Below are 15,464 nucleotides of genomic sequence, written 5' to 3'. Positions count from 1 at the left end.
CAGAAAAATATTTATTTGATGCTTTTATTATTATTTAAGACTTTATAATATGAATTATCAAAATAATAATAAAAGAAATAGTGAATTTAAAATAAAAAAATAAAAAAAATAGTGAAAGTTTTTTAAAGTGCATCTTGGTCGCGACTCACAAGAGCTGAAGTAGCATTAACGTAAAAATCTAAGTAGGACGAGGAGAAATTGGTAATTAGCAATCTCAGAAGAGAAACATAGGCTTTGACCAAAAACCGGATCTATCGGCAAGAAATAAACAATGAGCAAGCAAATAAGAGAAAGTGAGGGACGTTTTGGCCGTCTTTTCTGTCTGAAAGTTTTCGAAACTTAAATAGCATATAATCTGAGAGATCTCTTCATCTCTTGTAGATTTCAGAGAGATTCTTCGATTTCTCTAATTTGGAGTGATTTCACTGAAAGCCTCTTGTTTTTACTGACTGATTTCACAGAATTTCTGCTCTTTCAGGTATGCGTTTGATTGGATTTTTCATCAATTTTTTTTTTTTATTTTTATTTTAATCGAAGTAGTTGTTTATGTAAATTTCGATTAATTCAACCCCGATCTGTTTGTTAAAAATTGATTCTGTGTTGAATTAGGGTTTTGTGTTGATTTTGATTTTTTTGGGAAGCATGTGTTAAACTGTGTTTGATTGCATGTTTGTATTTAAGTTTCTTGTTGTTTGAGGATTTAGAGTTCTTCGAACGACCGGAGCAATTAGGATCTGGTTGGTAGGTTTGTAGAATCTCAATCTGTGAGAAATTAAGTTCTCTTTTATTGTATTTTTGGATCAAAATTTATACTATAATTTTTTAATTTTTTAAATCGCATTTTTGAATCAAAATTTACTGGTAGGTAGGTAGGTAGAAGCTTAGTCTGTAAGAAATTAATTTTCTTTTTATCAAAATTTTGAATAAGAAATTTCTAGTACCCATCCCCCAAATTAGGGTTTTTGAAGTTCGAATATATTAGTTTTATGCGGGAAATTTTCGGTAAAATCTGATTCTCCTCTATGGAATTCCCTGCTATCTCCATTTGGGATCCCATCAAAGGTGGAATTTTTTTTTTCTTTTTCATTTGGCTTGCCACCTCAGACATGGTTCTTACTTACGACTGATCATTAAATCAAAAGGGGTTTCTCTATCCATAATTATTGTTTCCTTCTCAAATCTAGTGGCGAATCGGTCGATCACTTGACTGCCATTGTGTAGACCTCTGCTTACTGAGGCATGGTTTTGGCCATCTCACCAACCCGTAGATGCTTGGGAAGTGATAATTCTAATATTTGGACCGTAGATTTTATTTCTCTCTTTTATTAGGTAGGTCTTCTCAACCTTCTTGACCGGTTTTTCAATAAAATTAGACTCTTCAGAAAGAGAAAAAAAAACATTTATCAGTCTTGAATTTATTATCTTTGGCCCAAGATGATTGGTTTGCTAGCATTTGTTACTTCTGAATCATTCTCATTGACTTGATTTTTTCAACTTTACCTCCTCTTTAATTTGATAAATGTAATGCTTCCTTTTTTCTTTTCCAGGATAATATGCTTTTGAGGCTCTTTGATTGTTGGAGCAAATCATAATCACCTGGTTAAACTTGTGCGCTGATGAGATTCAGGTGATATAATGCTTAGTCAGGGTTGCTGAAAGAGGAAATCTGAGCAAAGTTCGTAACTATCAGCATGGTCAAATGGATTATTCTAATATGTATTTCATGCAATCCTCATGGTAGTCCTGCTTGGGAGATTTTTCATTGGGATCCGATTTAAATGGAGTGTAATCAGACAAAGGCCTGATCATCATCATGGATCAATCAAAAAATAATGAACAATTTCAATACAATGCCAGGGAAACTAGAGTTGATGGACTTGGCTCTTCAAATCAGAGATTTCTGCAGGACCCATCGAGCTCCATAAATACAAATTTGAGACCACCTGAGTACAATGTATCAGGTGGAACTAAACCTGTATTGAATTACTCAATTCAGACAGGTGAGGAGTTTGCACTTGAATTTATGCGAGAACGAGTGAATCCGAGGATGCCCTTCATCCCCAACACTGCGAGTGATCCGACCAATGCGCCTGGTTATATGGATCTGAAGGGTATTCTTGGAATTAGTCAAACCGGGTCGGAAAGTGGGTCAGATAACTCGATGTTTACCGCAGTTGAAAAAGGTCGTGTTAAGGAGTTTGAAAGGAAGGGCTCTTCCAGAAATGAAAACAGAGGTATCATGAATCTTTGCGATCAGTACCACGTGCCTCGTCTCGCAATAGTAATCCAGGACTTGTTCATGGGTATAGTTCTTCGGGAGCTTCTGATGGCTCGTTAACAAAGATTAAGTTCCTCTGCAGCTTTGGTGGTAAAATCTTGCCGCGGCCGAGTGACGGAAAGCTTAGATATGTTGGAGGCGAAACACGTATTATTAGGATAAGCAAAGACATTTCGTGGCAGGAACTTATGCAAAAAACAATATCTGTATACAACCAAGCTCATACAATCAAATATCAGCTTCCAGGGGAGGATCTTGATGCATTGGTTTCAGTGTCATGTGATGAGGATCTACAGAATATGTTGGAGGAATGTAATGTTCTAGAAGAAGGAGACCGATCTCAGAAACCTCGAATGTTTCTTGTTTCCACAAACGATATGGATGACCCTCATTTTGGTCTTGGTTCCATAGAAGGGGATTCTGAAATTCAATATGTAGTTGCTATCAATGGTATGGACCTACCAAGAAAGAACTCAAGTGGGCAGTTAGCGAGCACTTCGGCAAATGATTTGGATCAGTTACTAAGCCTTAATGCCGAAAGGGATACAAGTAGGGTTGCAGCAGATCCAGCTGGGTCTAGTGCTGCAACTTTGGCAAGTACTCATGTGCCACCTTCGACCACTCAGCATTATGGAACCCCTATACAGTCTTATCAGGGTCAGATAATGCATCATGTTGAAGCCGAGCACTATCCATTCTCTGCCACCCATCCACAAGAGAGCTTCCATGATGCGAGTGGCAGGACTACGGTTCCCTCATTTATCCAATTTCAACATGGCACCAATGCCAATTTTTCTAATAATATACCAGTCGAAGGTTCAGCTCCAATGCTCCTTCATGGACTTATGACTCATCAAGGAGGTTTGAACGAAGGGCAGCCATATTATGGTGTCAGAGTATTGGATTCAATGTTGCTGTAAAGGAGGCAAAACCGAAAGTTGATGGCTCAGTTGCGCAAAGGAAGGAGCTTGAACAAATTCGATCATTAGACAATGAATATGTTGTTTCTTCAAAGCCGTATGATGGTTCTATTCCCAAAGGAGCTCCACTTTTGACTTCGAAAAACGATGGAAAGCAGCCAGAGCCTTTACAGGGTTCACTACCCCATGATGCTGTTAATGCTGGTCAAATTTATAAATCTAACGATGAGGACAATTACAGCACTCCTGCTGGAGCATTTACTCGTGGATATGCCGACTCTGAGGTTGATTCAATCGACTTTAACTACCTTGAGCCACCTGTGCTTCCTCAGAGGGTCTTTCATTCCGAGAGGATTCCCCATAAGCAGCCAGAGCCAGAGTTACTGAATCGATTATCAAAATCTGATGATTCTTTTGATCCTCAATTTCTGATATCGCATTCACGATCTGGCCTAGCAAAGCAGGAACCAATCACTGAATCCTCTGATAAATTGCACGAAGTCGGTCTAGCTTCCGAGGTTGAACCCTCCGTGTCCTCAACACAACCGCTAAATACAAATGCTGCAACCGTTGAAGAGGGATTGATGCAATTTGAACAGTATAGAGGGTTAGCTGATGCGATCAATAAGATGAATCCATTTGAGCCCAAGTCAGAGTCTAAGAAACCCGAGTTGAACCGTGCAGTTTTGACCCCTACGGATGATAAAGATACTATGAATTTGGATGCGGTTCATCATGGGACGGACATCTGTAAACCTGAAGATGATGAAATAGAAATGAATGGAGGCCAAGAGACTTCTATTAAGCACCACGAAGATCCCGCTTCTAGTCTACCAGAGCTTAATTGGGGCGAGTTGGCGGTCAAGCCCACAAATAGTAATACTGTGATGGGGCAAGCAAATAATTTTTTCCGAGCTGGGACCTCTGCTGGAGAAGTTTCTCGGGAGGACTCATCTGTTCCTACAAGTTCAAAACCCGAGCAGGGCGACATTCTTATTGATATCAATGACCGGTTTCCTCGTGATTTCCTTTCTGATATATTTTCAAAGGCAAGACAAACTGAGGATTCTTCTTTCGGTATTAGTCCATTGTACGCAGATGGAAACGGTTTGAGCTTGAATATGGAGAACCATGAACCTAAACATTGGTCATTTTTTCAAAAATTGGCTCAAGATGAGTTCGTTAGGAAAGATGTTTCTCTTATGGACCAAGACCATCTTGGGTTTTCATCTCCACTTACTGTCGTTGAAGAAGGGGCTTCTGGGGCCTACCATTTTTCACCTCTAAAGACCGGTGTGGTTCCCTTGGGACCTATGGATTCCCAAATAGGGTTCGAAGAGGAAATTCAGCAAGATTCATCTGGTAAAATTGCTGCTGATACCATTGGTTCACGACTGGATTACAATCCTTCCCAGGTCAAGGACAGTGAAAGCATGCAGTTTGATGGGATGTCCTTTGCAAAAACAGTGGAGAACTCGAGAACTCCGGAATCGGAGTATGAGGTATTTTCCTTGACGGTGCCTTGATTTTTCTGTAACCAAGACTGCTTGCTTGCAGCCAGGATTTATGATTTGTTTAATGCTTTTAGGATGGAAAGCTAGAAATCGGTAATATTGGTGGACCCCTTCCTGATTCTTCTCTCGGAAATTTTGATATTAGTACCTTACAGGTATGATGCTTGCAGCATGACTTCTTTATTGGAATGTGCAGTATGACAATACCTGAAACATGCATTTTTAAATATTCACCAAAAAAGTTAATTAGTAGCATCTTATTGCTAGGGGTATGGTAGGCCATTTTGATTCTTTGAATGGGCAATCCCTTCAATATTATAGAAATACTAGAGTTTGCTCATGCCTAAGGAGGGGCATCCTCTCTGGGGGTTAAAGGGGTAAAAGAGGAGAAATAATAGAGTTGGAGGGGTATTATTACAAAATCTTTGGGGTTGAAGGGGTAAAAGAGGAAAGATAGTAAAATTAGAGGGGTATTATTGAAAAGGAAAGGGTGTGGAGGAGGATGAGAGTAAAGACAAAGTTGAAGGGGGAAGAAAAAAGCAATCGTGGGGTCACTGTAGCTGGTGGGACGTTTATCCCCCACAAGTGGATCCCTCCTTTATATTTTATTATACAGATGATTTATTTTTCAGATGTATACAATTTAAAATGGAATTATGTAACAGTATATTTGTGAACCTGTTAATAATTGGGTCCCACAACTCCTTGGAGCTATAGGTAGCTCCTAATGGAAACCAAGTTACATGGATGGGAAGCACCCATCCCTTCTCCCACTCAAAAGACTTAGGTCTTAGCCAAGATAACATGTAACCCGGTTGCTGCCTCAGAACACAAAATGTACACCTCAAATATTTTAGCTGAGAATAGGAAGCACCAAAAAGAATAAAATTTGATTTTGCAAACCGGAGGTGAAAAATAGGACTACCATTCCTAACCCCAAAGTTTTCCAAGAAACCCCTTCCACCATAGTATATAGAATAGGATTAGGAGATTGCCTTGCCTGAAACCTTTAGAGCCCTTGAAGCACCCGGTTGGAGATCTGCCGACCGTGATAGAGAGTAAAGGTGTAAATGCATTTTTGATGCACACTTTCCACTTAATTGACAAACCATCCTCCCAAAAACATTTTTTTGATGGATAAAGATTTTTGTTGATAATAAAAATGATGAGATCGAGAGACCTACCTACAAAAGCAGGAGGAATTAACAGAGAACCATGCTACGACATACATATTGAAACCCGATCTTTTTTTTGAAAAGTTAAAATTTCATTAGAAAAGGGATGAGATATCCCAAAATACAAAACTTATCAAGTAGAGGGTTAAAACAAAAAAAACTACTAATCTCCCAAGTTACAAACGAGATCTCATCGGACAACAAAATCTTCAAAGAAGATGCCCTTAAACTCTTGTGAAAATTTTCCCCAATGGAAAAGTAACCCCAATGTATCGAACCCCAATCTCAATAGAAAATCTTCAAAAATACTCCCTGAAAGTCTAGGAACACCTTTGTCCAAAAAAAACAAGAGACCTCCAATGTTAATTCTAATGGCTTGCAATAAGTGTTGTCAAATGTGACCGCATATGCGAATTTTGGACATCTAATCGTTATTCCATCATGCCAAATGCGATTAGGTCATTATTCCATCAGATACTTCATAAGAGCTACTATTCCATTCTAAAAATGCTTAACAAACAGTGTACAATCAGTTTGACCCTGTACATAGTCCACCTTTTTCAAGGCTTTATTTATCTTGTCAAACCATGCCCATACTGTTGGCTTCAACCCATATAATAATGCCTTATTCAATCAGCAAACTTTACTGTTACTGCCAATGAATTGGAAACCAGGTGGGACCTTCATGTACTCTTCTTCCTGTAACTCTCCGTGGAGGAAGGCATTTTTGACATCTAATTAATAAATAGACACAATATTTGCTACCAAGGGCAAAATCACTTTAATTTAGTTCATCTTTGCAATTGGAGCAAATGTCTCATAATGGTATGTCTCTATATTTGTGTGTAGCTTAGGCACAAGACTGACCTTACCTATTAACTGTCTCATCAGACTTATACTTCACTTTCACTATATAAACCTATAACCTATTCATAGCCAATTGGTTGCTTTCCTCTAGGAATATCAATTAATTCTCTATTTTGAAAATCCAATGCATTCCTTTCTTCACACATTGCATCCCTCCACTTGGACTGGGAGAAAGAATGTGAAACACTCGTAGGCAAGAACTCAAAAGAAGCCAAAGCTACTAAAGACTAATAAGAAAGATACGGAATAATAGGAAACAAAGTTAGATACTGGACATTGGATACAAGCACATGTTCCCTTATGAAAAGCAATAGGAAGATGAGTCATCAACCACGGGGGCACCACATGAAGGAATTTTGGAAGATTTATTAACCAGGAAGGTATTACTTGAAGTGTTTGGCAGTCGTTGATTGTTGTCTCCTTCTATAAACTCTCACTTCTCTGTCTTTTGGCTCATCCCCATATTGTGAACTAGTATGATTAGTTAGGCTACTAGTGTCAAAGACAAACAGTGCATAGATGTAGGCACAGAAAGGATTTTTTTCCTTATATCACTGTTTTCCCCCTAATGAGATGTGTGACGACGGGCAGAAAAGGATCAGACTTAAAGAATCTAGCATTCATAGACATTAGTCTCTTCTTGGATTATGGGTGGTTACAATTGTAACCTTTTTGAGAAGTTGGGTCTTGAGCGCCTTAGGAATAAGTTTGGTATGATGAGAGTTTTCTATGTGAACATGGTATACACAACCAAAATTTTAGGTGAGAGAGAAAGAAGAGTGATATGAAAATGGATATTTGAATTTTAACACCCGAGACGACATTCGATTAATAAGATATGATGATGTAAGTACTAAGTATAGACTGTCTCCAAAAGTCTTGGGAACATTCATAACATATAAGAAGGCTTGAGCTACTATGAGTGTTATTTCTCTAGGCCACGCCATTTTGTGTGATGCAGACTTAAGTACATTGATGTTCAGTCTCATGTTCCTTCAGGTAAGATTCGAGTCCCAGGTTTATGTCTTTCCACATTTTCTGAAGAAAGAATTTTAATGGGTTTATCAAATTGAGTACCAATCATCTTATGAAAGTTTGGGAAAATAGAATATACATCATCCTTCGACTTCATAAGATAAACCAAGGTAGTCCTAGTACAATCATCCATCAAAGATATGGATAACAATCTGACCTGCTACTCTCGTTTGAGTGACTTGGGAGTATCCTCAGGGATTAGTCCAACTTCCAAAGGGCATGGGGATAACCTGTTACTTAAAAAAAGATATAAACAACTATATCCAAACAACAGAGTGGTAGATATTAGAGTGAGCAATGTAAAACAAAATCTCACATTTATTATTACTTAAAGTAGGAGGTACGAAAATGCCTAAGAAAATTACAGTCTTCACATTGAATATTGCAAAAGTATAGGAAAACAAATTGGGTAAACTATATAAGGATTGGAATAGATAAATGATCTAAATGATAGTGTCACTGCATTAACTGGTTATCGTTATTAGATTTCCAAGACTACTAGTAGATTGGTGGGCTTGATAAGTGATTTGAGCTTTATCAAGTGAAGGAAATGAGCAATATGTGCAAGATGTCATTATTTGTATTTCAGGGTTAGTGTTTTACTGGTGTCATTTGTTTAGAGAGTTTAGAGGGGTCTTTCTTGAGGATCTCTTCCTGAGATCCGATTTGGTTTTTAGAGGCAGAGGCTAGCTATGTTCTGCTCTCCTTTGGGTTGCTATCTCAGCTGCCTTATTTTCTTTCAATAAATGTAGTTTTAATTAGTGAAAAAAGGAAATAAAAGTTACACTTTTCAAGACCACTGCTAATGTTTCTCGAATCTATGCCCTAAAATACACAATGAATTAGAAAAAGGATGGCATGTCTTCTAATTGCAACAGAGTGGTTGATAGTTTAGTAAAGGATGGATCGAACGTGGATAGCATGTCTTCTCATCCAAAAGGATGCAAAGACTGGAAGGGCTCGTGGGCTCAATCCCACATCTCATAGAGAGGAGGAATACCATGGATGATAAGGGATAACTAACTCTACAGCTCAACGGAATGGGAAAGCCATTATTGCTCTGTTTCTTTCTTATTACTCAAAACTGGTTATACAATTGAATAATGATTTTTTATCTGGAATGTATATCAAATACGGGCAACAAGAGCCTATTAATATGGTAACATACATTTTCGTTTCCTCATAAAAGCATCCATAGGATCTGGTTCTGTCTGTTGCAAAATTTTCTTCCTTTTAGTCAACTGCTCTGAGCCCAATTTAGAGAAAGATGTTTGGATTCCTTGATGTGTGGGCACAGAATAAAACCCCAAAAGAGTTCAATGGCTGTAGATTGATCCAAGAGGAAGGGGAGTTTATTACCAAATTCAGGGATGGATGGCCCTAGAGAAGTCGGTTAAGAGAATAGGAAAATGAAGAATAGATGATAGATAAATTTGGAAGAACACTAACACTCTTTTTCCCAGAGATAGTTGAAAGGGATCCGTTTGCAATTCAAACTTTTTGTCTACCAAAACAAATGAATACATGTGTCATGTGGTCCGAAGCACCTGAATCGATAATCCATGAAAATTTTCCAACTCATCCTAAGGAATCGAGATCCTTTTTGAGGAAGCAAATAATCAATGTAGGCATGCATGTCATGAGTCATTATATGAGCCTGAGCCAAGTGAATGCCAATTGATGGTATACTCCCAGTAGTGGATGCATTATATGCAGTAGATAACCTTGGTCTGGAACTAATCAGGACAACCAAGTCCCTACTTGGCTCCTTAATATGCCTTGTCCTACCATACCATAATGTGTACACTTCAATTTTTCCTTGCCTTTGTTGAATTTTTTCCATCCATTTGGCTACTTTTGGGGGACATGTAGTAGATGCAAGTGTTGACTGATCAAGGATGAAATCTCACATAGATGCAGCATGAGCATAGACTTGGCTGAGTGTAAGCAACTCTTCTATACTTGATAACTGCACTCTTGACTCTTGGTTACCAAAAGTGTTTTGTATTTATTTTATAATATCCAAGTGCCCAAGGACCTCAACCCCTTTGTGCAATCCTTGAGAGTTGTGGCCACTACTGACTTCTGATGTGACAAATCACGATGATCTGGTGGGTCCCTTGAAATCATAATATTTGTGATCTAGATTAATGCGTTTAAATCTGTTTTGTAATTCCAAGTCTGGACCTGAGGATCACAAGCGCCTCATGTGGCACTTATGACCATATTAATGCATTGTCCAAAAATTTGTATCGTCCGAATTGTTCCTAGGCTTGTTGATTTTGGATAGTTGCTGTTCTTTCTCTTTTCCTGACTTTGAGGCTCTAAATCTATGTAAAAAAGAGTGTTCCATTTTCTAAAAGTTTACATCGTTTGACACATGCTGAGAAAATTTACTGAAGAAATCTTTGATTCGTTCAAGTATTTTATTTGGCATTATATATATGGACTTCTCTAACCTCAGCCCACGGTTGAGGCTCTCCATCAAACAGCCAGTTGAGACGCTAGGGATTCCCAAGAAAAATGTATCTCTAAAAACGTATCCCTAGAAAGGAACTGATCTCTAAGAAAATTGTGTTTTTCCTCTTATCTCAACTGTCTGTTTGATGGAGAGCCTTAACCTTGGGTTGAGGCTAGTGTTTTCCTATTTATGTAGTGTACATTGGACTATCTAAATTTGTTCTTTCTATACTATAAACTTAGCATGAACTAATGTAGTCTATAAAGGTAACTCCCTACTAAGGAAGTAAACTAAATGGACGTGTAGCTCTATCAGATTTGTGAAGATTAGTGTCTACCACCAACACATCTGTCCTTGTCTTTGTTACATGGATTTTATTCAGAGGGTATGTATCAATCCAAACTGAGTGAGCCTTGTTTCGGAGGGTGGGGGGGCTCTCCCTTTATTAATAATCACAACCGTACAAACAAGTAGATAAAGTATTAGAGTTGTAAAAAAAAAAATATACGCAGCTCATTTAAAGAGTAATTAAGAGATGACCATCAAAGTACAGTACCCGCATGGAGCCCCAACTTTGAAAGAAACTGCTGCACGGTTAGTCTCTCCCCAACAATTTTGAAAGCAAACCTCCTCAAATAGCTTCAAAGATTCCTTAATCAGTCTCACCATGTGTGTGTACTTCAAAGAAATGGTACAATTTAATTGCGACCAAGGAGTTGGATAAAATAATAATCTTCTTCCATTGATTCTCAGCAGCAGCCCCAAACTATGATTTAGGTCATACAATTCCACAAGTTGCTGTCTTCATGATAACTTGGCCCATGCACTGTTTAAAAACCACCCTTTTCTGTGTTTGAATTTATTGCTGAGTAAAAAAAAAACTCATTGAATATGGTTTCTCAAACCAAATTATGCTCTTTGAAACTAAATTATTGGAAAACATATATGCCATTTTGAAAGAAAATGGATTTTTTTTGTTTTTTTTTGTTTTTTGATGACTAAAGGAGAATGGATATCAATACTCTGTAGACAATAGGTATTAATTTCTTATTGTCGTAATGGTTTCTTTTGATCTTTGTAAGTGAGATTCTGTTTTGGTTGGCTGGTAAATTAATATATATGCAAAAAAAGAAAAAGTAAACACACAGCAGATCTATAGAAATTTTTGACTTTTATTATTTGAGATATGAGATATTTGATTTTAATAGAATAGAAATGGCTGTTTGCTCTCCTAAAATGTTTGATTTGGATTAAAGTGGACGACATTGCGGGAACATTAGATGTGTGTTATGGATCAAGGATGTTGGATAGCATGAGCAAAAAAGAAAACTAGTATGAAATGCTAACTTAGTATAATCAGAAGAGCAATATGTTGGATGTGGAAAGAAATATGGATGATGCAGTGACAATGTGTAGAAGACCAGAAAAGTGGGAATGTTCTCTTTGGAATTTTCCAAATATGCCCATGATTTTGTAGTTTTTTTTTTTCTGGTAAATCAAGGGTATTGTTTGGATAAACGATGCAAATAAGTGTAATCTGGTTGCACATTCAGATGAACAGCCCCATCGTTTCTCTTAATAAGTGGTTTAGATTAACCTCAGTGCTATTGAATTTTTATATCCCATTTTCTATCTGTCTGCATTTGGAATGAGTGCCATTTAATCCTTCAAAATGAAGACGCATCTCGCAAAACCATGAAAATATAGTGCAACTAGTGTCCAGTAATTGGTAGATTGTCTGAAGACTCATCCCACTTACAATAAAGTTGTACCGAAGCTTGTTTACTCTCTCTTTACTGATCCATTCAACTGCTGTTTTTTCAAATCCTTGCGACCAAATATTGGAGTTTCTCCTTTAACATGTGTTCTTTTGAATGCCCATTAACAGATCATAAAAAATGAAGATCTTGAAGAGTTGAAGGAATTGGGTTCAGGTACATTTGGTACTGTTTATCATGGAAAATGGAGGGGCTCAGATGTTGCCATTAAGCGAATAAAGAAGAGCTGCTTCACTGGTCGATCATCTGAACAAGAGAGATTGGTGAGAGTTCTGTCTTGACTCTTAATTACATTCGTATTATTTATCACACATTTAATTGCAATAATAGAACTCCCTATACATCCCAGTTAAAGAAGAATGAAACCTCATGCTTCTCAGACTTTATACTTACTGCCACTTTTTTTTTTTTTCATGGTATTTTCCTATTAAGTTGGGTTGGATTTTTTTTTTTATAGTATTTAATTGCAATAATAGATAACAAATTATGATTCTCCTCCTAGACTGTTGAATTTTGGCGGGAAGCTGAAATCCTCTCAAAGCTTCACCATCCAAATGTCGTGGCATTTTATGGTGTAGTACAAGATGGTCCAGGAGGGACATTGGCAACCGTAGCTGAGTTCATGGTGGATGGTTCTCTTAGGCATGTTTTACTACGGAAGGATAGGTAATTTTTATTCGCCGGTTCTCCTTTAAAATTAATTATTCCACTTTTGTTCTCTGGCTTGTATTTTTCATGAATTTAATTGTTAGGTATCTTGATCGTCGCAAGCGGCTCATAATTGCAATGGATGCAGCTTTTGGAATGGAATATTTGCATTCTAAGAATATTGTGCATTTCGATTTGAAGTGTGATAATTTGCTTGTAAACCTGAAGGATCCTCGACGACCTATTTGCAAGGTGATTGTTATGGTGTTATTTATATTTTTTATTGGTAAAGTTCTCATATAAGATTTTGTTCTTCATCATTTCTGTTGCTGTTAATATAGTAGGATAAATCTCTTCTTTCTTCTTTCTTACTTGGACATGTTTGATACAAAACAAATTAGTGATTGAGAACAAACCCATATGTTTCTAAACAGGTTGGTGATTTTGGCTTGTCAAAAATAAAGCGAAATACATTGGTAACCGGTGGTGTGAGAGGAACCCTACCTTGGATGGCTCCAGAATTATTGAATGGTAGCAGTAGCAAGGTTTCTGAAAAGGTAAGCTATCGCTTTTTTCTTCTTCTCTATATTGTAATTTTTAAGATTTGGTGATAATCTATGTTTCTTGTATACTTTTCCAATTGAGTCAAGCTGGAGTGACCTTGAAATACACTCCGTTTCACACTTTCTTTTTTTTTTTTTTTTTTATAACCAAGAATTTTATTAGATAAGGACAAGAAGTCCACAGGAAGAACAAAGAAAAGCAAAAACAGCAACGGAAGGAAAGCCAGAAAGAACAGGAAAAAGTAACCAAAAAAACAGCAAGCACCACTAAGCAGCAACCGACGAGGGCTCGTCACATTCTGCTTACAAGATCCCATCTAAATAAGAAATCTTCAAAACAAAAACCCCTAAACTCATGAAACTGCTTGCACCAATAAAACGATAAGCCCACAATGCTCTCATCCGTCGATTGCTCCTTCCCATCAAAGTTCTGTCCATTTCTCTCTTTCCATAAACCCCAACAGATGACCGGAGATATAAAATTCCAAAGAACCTCTCCTTACCGACAAAAGCAGTAGACCTCCAACAATTGAGTAAACAACGAATAGACCTCCAACAATCGAGTAAACAACTAATCGCAAAGGGATTACACCAATAGATTGAACACTCTGTTTCACACTTTGCCGACGTGGAGGTGCGCACAAAACCATGGATTTTTCACACATCAGCAAAGTGTGAAATGGATTGAATTTCAAGGTCACTCCATTTTCCTTTCCAATTTCCAAATACCATCTTGACCCGTGCTGAAGTTTAATAAGAAGAAAACTTCTCCCTTAGAAGCTTATATGCATAACATACTAGCAAAATTTTGAAAATATTTTAAATTTAAATAAGTGTTTCCTAAGAAATTTAAAATCATGAAATTGGATGGGTTGATTAATGTTCAAATTTTTTCCCTCTTTTGTGGCAAGGATACATGAAGTATTAATACCCAGTTTTTGTTGATTGGTTGGTAGGTTGATGTATTCTCTTTCGGTATTGTGTTATGGGAAATTCTCACTGGCGAGGAGCCTTATGCCAACATGCATTATGGTGCAATTATAGGTATTTTCCTGAGCATTTCTTTCCATCTCTTATGTTTTGTATTTTTGTAAGAATTGGACATTCCAGGTTGAATCTTTAGCTCAATTGAGTGGTCCACCATTTCAAAAGCTGGTCCTCAAGTCTGGCTTACATACCCAAAAGCCAAACAAGTAAACAGCATTTGCCGTGTTGTCCGCTATAGATTATAAACCATTCTTACCGATCAAAAAAAAATTATAAACCATTCCTACTGTCTACAAAATCAGTATCTTCACCTTCCTATAAAGTTAGTTTTGTGGAGTTCGTTATTCAAGGACCCATTTTTTTTCCTTCATGTAGGAGGTATTGTAAGTAACACATTGAGGCCACCAGTGCCAAACTACTGTGACACTGAATGGAAAGCGCTAATGGAGCAGTGTTGGGCCCCTGATCCTGTCGGTCGGCCATCATTTACGGAAATAGCCAGTCGTTTACGTATAATGACTGCGTCTACGCCGCCCAGCCAAACTAAACCTCCTCAGGGTTATCAGGGAACCAAATGACATTATGATGACACCTACTTCCCACACTCCAATTAATATTTATTATTATTTATGTGTATAACTTGCAAGTTTGAGCCTATTATGTTAGTAGGGAAAATTGGTTCTTATAAGAGGTATTTGCTGTGAAATTTGTGAGTATTAAGAGTTGGGTCGTACAATTATTCTCGGATTATCTGTTTGTGTTTATGAAAAACCTCAAGAAAAATTATCATTGTATGTTTGATCTTATCCATAGAAATATAATCTGATTTTGTTTCTAGTCCTAATGGCCATGAAGTGCTGTCTTTCAACTGTTTTATATAATTTTAAGTCTATAAACATATATACTTTCGGAGATCGGTTTACAACAAAGAACTTTTTGGTTTAAATATTGTTGTTAGAGGTGTATTTAATTAATTATAAATTATGTATTTAATTAATTATAAATTACTGGGCCAGTCACATTTTCCAAATGTTTATCAACAGGACCTTATACCCGTTTCGGTATTTAATTTATGGGTTTTGCTTATGTGTGCCCTAAATAAACCTTGGGAATAACCATTTGTGGGTATTTTGTTATATAAAAAAAAATTAAGGGTATTTTCGGTACAAAATTCAAGTTCCAAAGTGTATTACGGCACTTTTAAGGGTACTCGTTAACAAGACCCGTAAATTTATATT

General features: G+C 37.2%; 1 protein-coding gene across 1 annotated transcript; it reads left to right on the top strand.

Moving 5' to 3' along the window:
- The first annotated feature begins 267 nt into the window (after positions 1-267).
- Positions 268-15,063, top strand: LOC147388239 (RAF-like serine/threonine-protein kinase 20). The gene is given in 11 exon segments (XM_086421739.1): positions 268-478; positions 1,548-2,243; positions 2,246-3,195; positions 3,198-4,700; positions 4,787-4,867; positions 12,139-12,291; positions 12,531-12,694; positions 12,781-12,928; positions 13,111-13,233; positions 14,196-14,283; positions 14,602-15,063. Coding segments are annotated over 10 exon segments (3,843 nt in total). The 5' UTR covers positions 268-478; positions 1,548-1,813; the 3' UTR covers positions 14,805-15,063.
- Positions 15,064-15,464: the final 401 nt, after the last annotated feature.

This window comes from Akebia trifoliata, chromosome 13 (assembly GCF_017979445.1).
Source record: "Akebia trifoliata isolate Shusen 1 chromosome 13, ASM1797944v1, whole genome shotgun sequence".
NCBI classification, from domain to species: Eukaryota; Viridiplantae; Streptophyta; class Magnoliopsida; order Ranunculales; family Lardizabalaceae; genus Akebia; species Akebia trifoliata.
This window is presented reverse-complemented; position numbering and strand designations above follow the sequence as displayed.